The 12,052-nt window shown below is 47.6% G+C and overlaps 1 protein-coding gene across 14 annotated transcripts in view; it reads right to left on the bottom strand.

Moving 5' to 3' along the window:
• Window positions 1-1,549: 1,549 nt before the first annotated feature.
• The window catches only part of TANC2 (tetratricopeptide repeat, ankyrin repeat and coiled-coil containing 2), a 369,328-nt gene continuing 358,825 nt past the window's right edge, over window positions 1,550-12,052 (bottom strand). For all 14 annotated transcript variants that reach the window (XM_072781222.1, XM_072781217.1, XM_072781218.1 and 11 more), the window contains 2 exons: window positions 10,816-10,916; window positions 1,550-9,225 (listed from right to left, as the gene is read on the bottom strand). In XM_072781222.1, the coding sequence (XP_072637323.1) occupies window positions 7,275-9,225; window positions 10,816-10,916 (2,052 nt within the window). In that variant the 3' untranslated portion in view covers window positions 1,550-7,274. The remainder of the gene's footprint in view (window positions 9,226-10,815; window positions 10,917-12,052) is intronic.

The following is a 12,052-nucleotide window of genomic DNA, read 5'->3' on the forward strand; positions in this document are numbered from 1 at the left end:
ATGCTCTGTGTGCTCCAGAAAAGCATCATCACTTAAAATACTATTTAAAGGAATCCTATAGCAAGTCCTCTGGTAAGTAATCCTTGGGTAACATGAATCCTTCCTGACATTTATTTTATTCTCTGTCCTTTAAAAAAGATTTTATTTATTCATGAGAGACAGAGAGAGAGAGGCAGAGACATAGGCAGAGAGAGAAGCAGCCTCCCTGCGGGGAGCCCAATGCAGGACTTGATCCCAGGACCCTGGGATCATGACCTGAGCCAAGGCAGCGGCTCAACCACTGAGCCACCCAAGTGCCTCCTATTCTCCATATTTTTGAGAGGTCTTTGCTTTCTGCATCCATGTTCTTTCTCCTGAATGAAGCTTCTGCCTGAACCTTCATTGGCTTAAAAGCTTGCAAAGCACACGACTTCATATGTGTCACAAGCCGCTGGCTCAGTCAAGGTCACAGCTGGCTCTCAGAATGAGGACAGAATCACCTTGACCCTGTTAGCGTCCCATCTCACTTCCGACTCTTGTGCTTGCCTCTGCATCAAGGGTCTCCTAAGTTTGTAAATATTCAAAAGATCCCAGCCATGAAAGTGGTGCCTCTTCTCCCTGCAGATGGACCTCTTGCCTCCTTTACCTGCTCAGGATGCCCCTCACCTTAACTGGGTTTGGAACCCCTTGAGGTCTCAAAGTTTTCAAACCAGGAGGTTTTCTATGAACCAGTAGGTGGTTCATTCAAGAGTCTTCTCCTTTCTTTTCTGAAGGTAACTCTGGCATCCAGGCTGGGATGACTGTGTGCCTGGTTTTCCTGCTTTTCCAGCTTTGGCTGTTTGGGGGAAATGGATGTATTGACACAATAGGGATGTTTGTTCAGCACACACTGGGGTCAAGGGGAAGCTGTGTCCCTACAGCTCGTCCCTACAGTAGACAGGTACCTGCTAGGCAGGAAGGGCTGCAGGACTCCATGCTAGCCACTTTTTAGAAAAAGGTATCAAATCCCCAGCGGGTTTCAGGAACCCTGCAGCTTCTACAATGCAGTGGCCTAGCTCTCTAGATGGTAAGGATGGGAAAGTCTATCCAGATTTATGAAGAAAAAGCAAAGCTCTGGAAGTAATGGCTTCCAGCTTTGACCACTTTCCTTCAGAACTCGAGCTAGGGGGCATCCCCTTGCCCCAGGCACGCAGCCTCTGGACGTGACAGCTTTCACTGGCAGCAGGACAAGGGTGCAGCCTCAGCTACTAAAATGAAACAAGAAGAGTTCAGTGCTCCCTTGATTTGGCTGGAGAGAAACTCACTGAAGAAAAAGCCTCCCTCTCTCAGTGGATACTGCAAGCCTTTGCACAGAACTGTCTTCTCAGCCACAGCTCTCTTGAGTGCCCACCGTGCTGCCCCAACTCTGAGCAGGTGCTGTCACTTCACTGAATGAATGAATACAAGCTCGAAGGGGTGACTTTGCAGGTCCCAAGAGAGACCAACCAAATCACCCAGAACCTCAGTGAGGGCTCCAGTCAGCTCCCCGGGGAGGCACTGTAACGGAAGGAGAAAGCACCACCATACCAGGTTTTTCCAAGTGTTACCCTTTATAAATAAGTACATTTGCTTTCATACATACAGTTCATTGTACGGATGGCGATCTGTACACATGGGCAGGAAAATGCATTCATTGAACTTTTCACATCTATCTCACACAGCTCACATGTACAGACAATACAACTGCTCAAGCAAGTACAGCAAAGGAAAATGTCTTTCCTTATACACAGGGGGCTAAATGCCTCTGTTGGGTGTGGGACATCCCCACTGCACGAGTTCACAACTGCGTGGTGTTCAATATATCGGGAGAGAGAACAAACATGCATTGGATAATATACTGTACAGAGAAAGTCCTTTACATCTGAATCATAGAAAACCTAAAGGAAAACTAAGTGCATTAAAGCTTTTTCCAGCAAGTGTCTTGAAAGGACAGCAAAGAGGAGGAGGAATCAAAATCATATTAGTACAAATCACTCTGTAATTGTAGACTGTACATGTCTGTACTAATTAAAATCATCTTGGATTTGGAGGAGACAGAACAGAGACGGAGATGCTGCGCTAAATGGAAAGGAGGCCATGCCTGAGGATGGCACCTGCCCTGAGCCTGATGAGGAACTGGCCCCACTCAGCAGGAATCAGCCAAAGGAAAAAAACAACAAAAACAAAAACAAAACCAAACCGGAACAGGAAGTGTAACTTACAGGATTCCCAAAATAACCTGTCAATGAAGGCGAGATCTAGAGCCAGCATTTCTCTTTTTTTTTTTTTTTTTTTTTCCAGTAAGCTGGTACACAATAAGGCAGGTACATTCAAGTACTGAATTTCCAGAATTAACTGTCTGTCTGGTCCTGGGGACCGAAGGGACTGAGTTGAGTCCCCCTAACCATGTGTTCTGGTTAGCGATTAGGCAAAAGAAAACTCCAGCCAGTAAGTGCTACAAAAACAAAGCAGCTAGGCTCCTTCCTTTCCAGAGAGTAAGTCTGTCTGAAAAACGAGAGTGATGCTGGCCTGCATCTATATGCGTTCAGCTAAAACCTGACAGGTCAGCTTAGTGGAGATTATCAGAGTCAGCAGGAAGAAGTGAGATGATATGGGTGAGGAAACATGAAAGTAACACTTGATTTTTGGTGTCCAATTACGCATTCATTTGGTACAGACTTGCAAAGCTCTGACTGTGGCCATCATGTGGCCACAAGCATCTCAGGGTGGTTCAGCAGCTGTGAGGCATTGGACACCGAAATGCAGGTTACCAACACTTCAGCCCTTGAGTGGTCTGTGTTATAAGAGTTGATGAAGACCCAGTGATTATTCAAGTAGCTCTGCACAGTGGCTCCACCATTCCCATTGTGCTTGTGTCCAGGCCCCCCGCCCCCCCGCCGCCACCTTTTCTTGGGAGCAGCCAGAGCTGAGTTCAAGGCATTGCATGGTGAAGGTTTCCATGACACATCTTTGTAGGTAGCTCTTACCCCTAAGCCCTTTGTTCATTGTTGTTAGTCATGGTAGATGGTCAGTCTGGAATTCCTAGAGGAAAAGGAGAAAAAGCCACACCTCTCAATGTGCACTCAATGGGGCAGCACAGGCCTCGGTGTGGAAGCAGCAGCAGGCTGCCTTTGCAAGTTGGTTTCTTGAGAAGTGGGCAGCCCAAGGACAGACAGACAGGGTGGGAGAGGCTGGGACAGGGAGGGGGAGCCTGTTCCGTTTTGTGGCAAAGATTCAGTGAGCAACTGGTTTTGTCCAAGGCATTTCTGCAGTAGAAAAATAACTATTTTTGAATCAAACCACCCAACTGTGACATCTCTGGAGTTATAAAAGTTGGAGGCCAAGAGAAACTGAGAGGGGTGCTTGTGGGGAGTAAAGGAGTCTTAACTCGCACCCACCCATCCACCAGAGCAAGTGAGTTCTAGTCAGCATTCTCCCAGCCTCTGCCTGGCTCAAGGTCCAAAGCAGGTAGTGTTCAAAGAGCTTGTCTTGCCACAACTGGCACAGATCCGTGAAGACACCTCTGCAGGCCTCTGTCCCTCCTTCCTGAACCCTCTGGGCCTGCGGGCTACCCTGGAGGCGGCTCCTCCAGGGGGGACATGCTGCCCTCCTTTGCCACCAGACAAGCCTGGTGCAGAGCCACAGTGACACCTAGTGGTAGAATGTGGTTGAAGCAAGGTGATGTCCACATAACCCACTGTACAGGACTAAATATCTAAGGAAAATACTTATGGATATTAAATTAGATACTGGTTAATTTTTCTATTGGGTACATCTCTGGAATATAAAAATACCAATATTTCGAGAGGGGTTCATAAACTACTATACAATATGAGGACCGAGAATACCTTTCTCTAGGCTGATCTGTTTACAATAATTTAGGAAAAGTGTTTAATAATCCAGGCTTGACTAAATTAGCAAACTTGTATCTCTGGACAACGACCTGGGGTACTGTACATGATTCTAATTAGTAGGATTTTCCTGAGCCTTCGAGTTTCAGTTAAACACATCTAGAAAGAGGGGCACATGGGAGAGGAACAGAAGGGTTTGTGCTCTATTAACTTGGGGCTTTAATAGTGCACGTCTGCAACCCGGACAAGATACAACAGCAGATACAAAATGGTCTCCATTTTGTCCGTGCCAAATTCTCATGTTACACAGGTTTTCCCTTTACTTTGTAAATAAACATTAATTTTTAATTGTTAATTGTGTGCCTTACTGATCCAGTAAATAAAGTAACCATGTCTCAGGAGTCCCTAAGAAAATTGCTGGAAAAGCACTTTAAAATCACTGCAAATATTTTTTTTGTATTTAAAAATCCTTAATCTTTTTGATGCTTATATACAACAGTTATTTCTTGTGCTATAAATGTTGTGATCCACTGCTTGATTTCTTTCCTTTTTTTTTTCTTCCTTGAAAGATACACTAAAAGACAAGAGCGGTTTTGCTATTTTCTAATGAAGACATCACGCACACTTAAATATCCAGTATTTATCAGAGTTACAAATTCAAACAGTAAAGTGCACCCATTTATAGACATGTGATGGGAACCCATTAGTGCAAGAATTCTGGGTGAACGAAACGTACAATTTGGTGAGAAATCTAGAGGCTGAAGTCTGTTACTACTGTCTCCATTTCAGGGTGATGTGAACTGGGTGAGTGGAACTTACCAGGCTCATCTGAAAAACTTCCCCCACTGGAGGCCAGACATTGACTCAGCAAGTGCTGCTGGGGCAGAGGGCATCTCGGAGATTCGGTACTAAGATCAGCCCATGGCAGTGAAGTAGTGCAACAGAGCACAGGCAGTCTGCTTACAGGGAAAAACGGTCGCCTGTCCCCAGTATGGTCTAGTTGGCATATTCTAGTCAAACTCAACTGGAGCCCAGTAGTGCTATTCACTTCCTCCTACAATGGCTAACAAAGAATTGCATTTTGACTGTTTTAAGTGTTTTGCCCAGTAAGGCATAGACCCGCAATCTCCAGTTTGTCCAGGAAAATCGAAAGACCCTGGGGACAAGTGGCATCAGTGGCATGTTTGTAAAATGCAGAACCTGCTCACTTGCCTAGACAGCTGAGTACGGGTGGTATGTGTGGTGGTGTTTCAAATAAGCAGGGGCACTTTCCTGACAGATACAGAAATTTCTCAGAATGTAGCAGCAGCTCCTCAGTGAGAGGTGACGAGGAAGGGAGGAGATGCAAAGGGCCCCGTAGGGCTGAGACCTGGACAAAGCGGGAGCTGGGCTCCTGGCTGCAGGCTGGTGCTACAGCTGAACACTTCATCTTCTCAGAGAGAGAGAGAAAGAGAGAGGGAAAAAGAGAGGGAGGGAGGGAGGGAGGGAGGGAGGGAGGGAGGGAGGTGGAAGGAGAAGAGAAGGGATAAGACACTGGCACTCGCCCTGGGCTAGCTGAGTAGGAGACAGTCCCTAGGCATCAGAGAGAGTGGAAAGAGTCTGGGTCTTGAGCTGGCCCAGCTGTCTGCTTCTAGCACAGACAAGTCCTGGCCTGTTTCAGGCTTGGGGGCGGAGGGTCCATCTATTTGGCAGAATCTAAAATAGTAGCGAAACGTTTCTGATCTCAGCTTCATGCTCCCTGTGTCTTAGTGATACTTTCAAAGGACACTTACTATTACAAACAGGTCTGGTCACGTCTGGATTTTTATTCAGGAAACTGCCCTTTCAATAGCCCTTTACGAACAAGAGCAGAATGATTCCTAAGGACAGAGAACAAATTCTCTTTTGTCCAGTTTCTGAAGTTTTCAGAGCTGATGTGCAGTCAGTACCAGGCCTGTGCTAAGGCTTTGGTTTCAGTGTTCTTGCTGTCCATCTCATGCTGGCCTCAGTCACGCACAGGACAGGTCAGCAAATGACCACAAGACACAGAAGGGTGGAGGGTAGCTGGATCAGAAGACCTGCTGTCCGTCTCCTGTGCCCCCACCCAAGGCTGAAAGGGGTCTGTCTTCTCCCTGAAACACTTTGCTGTGTCTGGTTTTCAAAGATCGCTCCCCAAACACTCCTACCTCGAAAAAGAAAAGAAGAAACAATTCCTAGAGTAATAGATAATGAAACTAGATCTGGAAATGGAATCAGATGACATCTGGCACAGGGTGCAGTGGCCCTGGGTGCAAACTTCAGGAATAGAGTTCCAAGAGAATTATTTGCTTCTCAGAGAACCAATCTTTTCACTACACCACGTGGGTTTTAAAGAGGAGGGCTGGTAAGAACACAATTAGGCTCTGGGTGAAGACCCACTGACAGGATTACTGTACCAGTCACACTCCAGGAAGGGCTTGCTTTTGTGGAATATGATGCTCGATGATACATCAGGACCTAAAGAGCAGACTTCTCCAAGACAAAGATTTTTCTCTAGCCTTTCACTGAGAATCCAGAACAGTCTTCCTCTTGCTCTATTTATGTATTCCTGCCCTCCCCAATACTGCCCCCACCACCCCTGAAAAATCAGTAGATTTTAATAGTTAATTGTTGGCTAAAAGCCTAAAGAATACCTCTTGGTGAATTATTTTAAAATATCCATGATCCTCATCCGATTTCCTTGGCTGAGTGAAATATTTAAAGGGCTGGTTGTTTTCTAAATACTCATAGAACACTTCTTGGAAAATCAATGTAGTGATATTTTTAAATAATTATATTGTTTTTTTTCTTACAATTTAATAGACCTGTTTCTTCTCTTTCTCCTTGATCCTTCTGCCCCTGTAGGAAGACCAGCAATAACCTAAATGAACATTCTAGACCTGATGACTGCAGGGAGCTGGCAGTCCTGGGGAGGAGACCATGGCACAAGAATGCACTGGGGTTGGCTATTTGGATAACACTGGATAAGAATGCAAAGGCAAAGGGGCATCATACTCTTTCTAAAGTTCCTAGAAGAAAACAAACAAGAACACCTTATTTTTGTAAAAAAGGAGAAAGACATTCACACAACAAGAACATCAGTGAAAGCGATTGTCTCCTGGAAAAAGCTGACCAGTGTGTCTGATCTCCCTGGGTTAAAGCACACGGCACAACAATCTCCTCGTTGGCATCGGAAGAGAGGGAGAGAGCATGTGGCTGGGGCACAGACGAGAGAAACCGAAGTCCTGGCTCCCTGGAGGCCAGCTTCCCGGTCGGCTGCATGCAAAGAACTCCGGCATGTGGGCTGCCACCTCTGAACACCACACAGAAACTACATGAGAAATTAAGCCAGAGAACTACCTCAAATGTGGAAACCAAGCCTGAAAATGTGCAGTGAAAACATATGGGTCTCACTCCAACAAACGTCTTTTAAACATTAGACTCCACAAATGGTCTCTTTGGTTTGATAGGGGATGTCTGCCCTTGTCGAGAGTCCCGGGACAACTGCCTGTACAGGTTGTCCTGGTATGCCTGAGCCACAGGGAGGGTCCGAGCCACCTTCACATCAGGATATGAGGAGGCCTGGCCGACTCTCTCCAAGAGGTCTCCACGGGACCCATTAGCCAGCATCCCATGGGGGCTGTAATAATCGTCCTCCAGCAAATGGCCATTCTGTGCATTGTTGGTTTTGTTATAAAAGGCAATGTTGCTGATGGATGATGGTGGACTGAAGGACTCGGGCTGAGGCAGGTTGCCTGGAGACGTGGGGCTGAGAACGGTATCCACTGATGACACGGCCCAGGTCCGATTCTGCTGGTGAAGGTGGGGGTACTGTTGAGTCCGGGCTGTTTTATCTATGATCCCCATGAATGGTGTGGTCCTGGATCGGGTGGGCTCACTGGGATAACCTCCCTGAGTGGGAGACACTGGTGACAGCTCATCACATGACCTATCATACGCCGGTTTTAGTGGGATCTCCATTTGTTGAATCGAAGAAGATGGCCGGAAGGTAGGAGTGAGGTTGGAGGCTGATGAGATACTATTGCTGGATGGAGAGAAGCGGAGGCCTACACTCTGGGAGTGCAGCAGCGGCCTGGGAGTGGGTGGATGGGGCTTGATTTCATTAGGGTTGACACTAATAGGTCTTCTGATTAAATGTGACACATCAGGGGAACCTAGCTGGCTGGAGGAACGCTCCAGATCTAGTTTTGAGTGACAGACTGGGTAATAGGATGCAGACTGACTACGCCCAATCTGTGGCGTCTGGCTGTATCTCATACCACCCCGATATGCTGAGGAAGGTCGCTGTGGAAGGTCTTCTTTGGTCAACCCTCCATGTTGACAGATGGCACCTGCACTTAGGCTAGCCTGGACATGTTGCACAGGTCTCCCATCTCCTACGATCCCCCCAATTGACCCTTGATAAACCAATCGGCTCTGACTTACTCCCATGTCTCCTTGTGAAGACTGGTATTTACTAGCCATCGAGTGGGCTACTTGGCCATAGGCCCCTGTGGAGATGACAGTGCTTGAATGAACCGCTGAGCTGGGCTGGTTGCTTCTCACAATCTGGGCCTTGGCAGGCTGTAGCCTAAGCCCTTGCTGGGGAACTGCCACAGGAAGCTGAGGCATCTGGTAGGGCCGCTGGGCCATTTTGGATAATGGGGATTTCGGTCTGCCAGGAAGCTGACTAACACTTGTTTCTTGTTGATAGCGCACGGGTGAGCCAGACTGAGATCTATAGATACTCATGCTTTCAGCAGGAGGGCTGGCCCGATACTGAGGGCCTCTCCGGAGAGGGGAAGGAGGGGGGCTTGGGTATTCCTTGCCCTGTCCTCCCACGGGTGGGGGGCTAAAGCGGTAAGAGCCGCTCTGGTGGGCCGGGGAAGTATGCGGAGGACTAGGCCTGTAATGAGAGTTCTGGTGAGTCGGAGAAAGAGCGGGTGAGGTGGACTGATAGCCCTGTCTGGTGGGAGAACCTACAGAGCTACTGGAACGGAAGTCAAAAACCTGATGCGAGCCAAGTGGTGAGCTAGAGATGTAGGCTGAGTCCCGATGGGCCGGAGAGGAGGGAGGGCTCTGGATTATTGGGAGCCCCTGACTGGGCCGAGCCTCGGTCTGGAGGCCAATGGAAACATTTTCAACATCCTGCTCCAGGTACTCCTCCTCGAATATATCCTGTACAGAGTATATGTCTTCGTGCTGTGGTTCGGGTTCCGCTTCTTCTGGGAGCGGCGGCTGAGGCGGCTGCTGAGGTGGTGGCGGCGGCTGCATCTGGCGGCATTCCTCCTCCACTCGCAGCAGGAGTCTCTGGATCTCACGGTTGTTTGGACAGAGCTTGATGGCCTCGTTCAGATCCTCTAAGGCTGCTGCAAACTGTCTGCTTGACAAAATGTAAACACAGGAACTGGAGTTATTCTGAATCAACAGGAATTACCAAGAGCTGAGGAGGCAGCCACTATTCAGAGAACTGGGGATAGTATCTGTGGGAGTCTGGGCGGGCATTGGGGTTGCTTTCGTTTGATTTATAAGGAAGGAAACAGGGAGGCTGTCATTCTGGAAGAGTCCAGAATGCTTCCTTAGCCTGTTTAGCCTCCATCTTCCTTCTGGCCTCTCTGGGATTAGCAGAGAAATGGCCCCGTTTGTTAGTCCCGCCAGGCCCTTCCGGAAGATTCTGTAAGTGCGCAAATGCACACCAGGCAGTATAAGGGTTGGGTGGGGTTGTCATTTACAGGGTCACTGTCAATTAGCTTAGGAACAAAACAGTAACTACAATATTTAAAAATCTTGCTGATCCAGCATAATTTTTTCTTTGTATTCTCAATATTTTGGCTCCAAATTTCAGGCCTGTTCAGTCCTTGGCAAGAAGCCTGTCTTCTGCCCCTTTCTCCCTCTCGCCCCACAGCACTGCTATTCCTCCGTTCTGCTACATCAGAGCTGGGCAGGTATTAGGCTTGCTGACTAGGCAACTCAGATTCTAATTTACAGATGAGGACACAAACTCTCAGACATATTCCCATCCTATTAGTATCGCCCAGGAAAGCGGCAACTGCCTTTGTGGGTAAGGAATTATCTGGGGAAAAAGAGAATTTGATAGTTAAGCTTCTATAAGGACTTTGTTACCCCAGCTAGTTAAGACTAATATTACTGCCACTGTTGTCACTAGACTTAACCTGGGTTTGGCTGTTAGGACCATATCCTCCCCTGGCCACAACAGTGCACCTGAAGCAATTCTTTCCTGGGCAGAGTTGGGAAGAAGGGAAGGGCACTGGGCAGGAGGCATCAAGGACAGTGACAAGTTATCCAAAGATCAGTGATGGCAGGTTCTAGGTCTTTCTGGAGCCTTTCATGTCCACTGGCCAAGCCACAGCAGATGGACATGAGGGATGCAGTTTCTCTTGGACCCCTCAATCCTGGCAGCAGGGACCTCCTGTCTCCGCGAGGGTGTGGTGTGGTGGTGGTGACTTAGGTGAGGAGGAGGTCTGATGCTACCAGACTTGAGGAGAGACTCAGAAGGAAGATTAAATGACCTAGGGACTCCTCAAATGCCTACAGGAAAAGAGGAGCCTGCCATATAAGTGACCCATTCTACTTTTCCTTCTAAAAGGGCCAGAAGGATATTTTGCTTAAGTGACCTCTTCTTAAGGCACCAGTGTCTCTTCATGCTGTCTGCTCTAGGGGTTAAAAAGCGATTGAGAGATAGCAGAGGCTTCATGGAAGAAGGTACCATTCTCTAGCAACACAAAGGCATTTTTCTCCCAAAGTAAAATGTTCTAGATCTCCATAGCCCTGAAGATTTGCCAGTATCAAGCGGAGTTCTATGCTATGGGAGCCATCCCCAAAGCATGGCCCTCAAAGTCCTCAGGGAGAGACACATTTGGGTACATATGCCCCAGGATGGCCTACATTGCTTTGGCCAGATTTTTGGAAAAGAGACATCTTGCTCGTCACCCTCTCTCTCTCTCCTCACCTGCTGCTGCGTTTTGCCCTTGCTCTTGCATAGTAAGCTTCATAAGATTTCGGTTTCAGCTCCAGGGCCTTAGTAGCAAATTCCTCCGCCATTCCAAAATCCTGTCATTACAATAGGTGTGCAAATGAGTCATTGAAGAGATATGAAAAATAGACAGTTTGGGAATAAAACAGATTATATGTACATTTCTTTGACATTTATGGATGGAACACGTGGGGTTCCTGACATGCCTGGCATGGCTCTAGCCATGTGGCCTAGGCTAGAAGCTCCTTTTGCCTTTGCCCTGTGTGGCCTGCAACAACTCCCGGGAATTTACCTGCCCAGAAGCATTAAAATACTTTTCATTTGCCTTCCTCTGCTTTTCTAATGAAATTCCTTCTAGCCCAGAAGCCAAATGTTAACCCAATGAGGCTCCTGAAGTTAGAAACCTGAACTCTTGTTACACATATGTGTGTGAGGCAAACATGGGGGCCTCATCCTATGCCCCAGCTTCCTGTCACGCCCTCTAGGGGGTGAGTGAGATCCAGCAGGATGAGGTTTGTGGAAGGGAGAACTGCACTGACCATGGAGACTAACTAGATGGGGTAGGGGTGCCACACAGACTTGGGTTCAGTCCTCTGGTCGACCCCACAACCCCTCAGAGGGGGTGGCGTGTTTTTGCATCCATAGCTACTTCACAGACAGGATGAAATGTGAGAACACTTTTGAAAGACCCAACACCATTGCTGGCACATAGTAGATGCTTAGTAAATGGTAGTTTCCCTTCTATTTCACAGGGGTTTCTCTGGTTTTCCTCATAACTGGTTCCTTACTTAGGAAGCATTTAAAACAACAAAAATAAAGTAAGAGAGGGCCCTGGCTGTGACTAGGGTTTGTGCTGTCACTTCATTCCTTGATCACTGAGGCTCCCTCAAGGAGCATGGTCTCATCTGTCCTCATCTGAGAACCCTGGGAATGGGGGTTCTGGGGAACAAAGCCAGAGTTGTAAAGGTACTCTTCCATACTAAGCTAAAAGGAGAGTTCTTTCTCTTCTTTCAATGTCAAAGCCTTAGGACAGCACAGTAACTTCTGGTGACATGCATGGCTCCTGAGGCAGAATGAAGGCCTGGGGTATAGGTAGAAGTTAACAAGGAAAAGTGACAAGCTATCTCGGACAGAAGAAGATGGACCTCAGGTGCTTTGTACAGTATTGGTCATGGGAGGTGACTGGTAACTGTTTCTGAGCAAGCGTGAAGCT

Source organism: Canis lupus, chromosome 16 (genome assembly GCF_048164855.1).
Source record: "Canis lupus baileyi chromosome 16, mCanLup2.hap1, whole genome shotgun sequence".
NCBI lineage: Eukaryota > Metazoa > Chordata > Mammalia > Carnivora > Canidae > Canis > Canis lupus.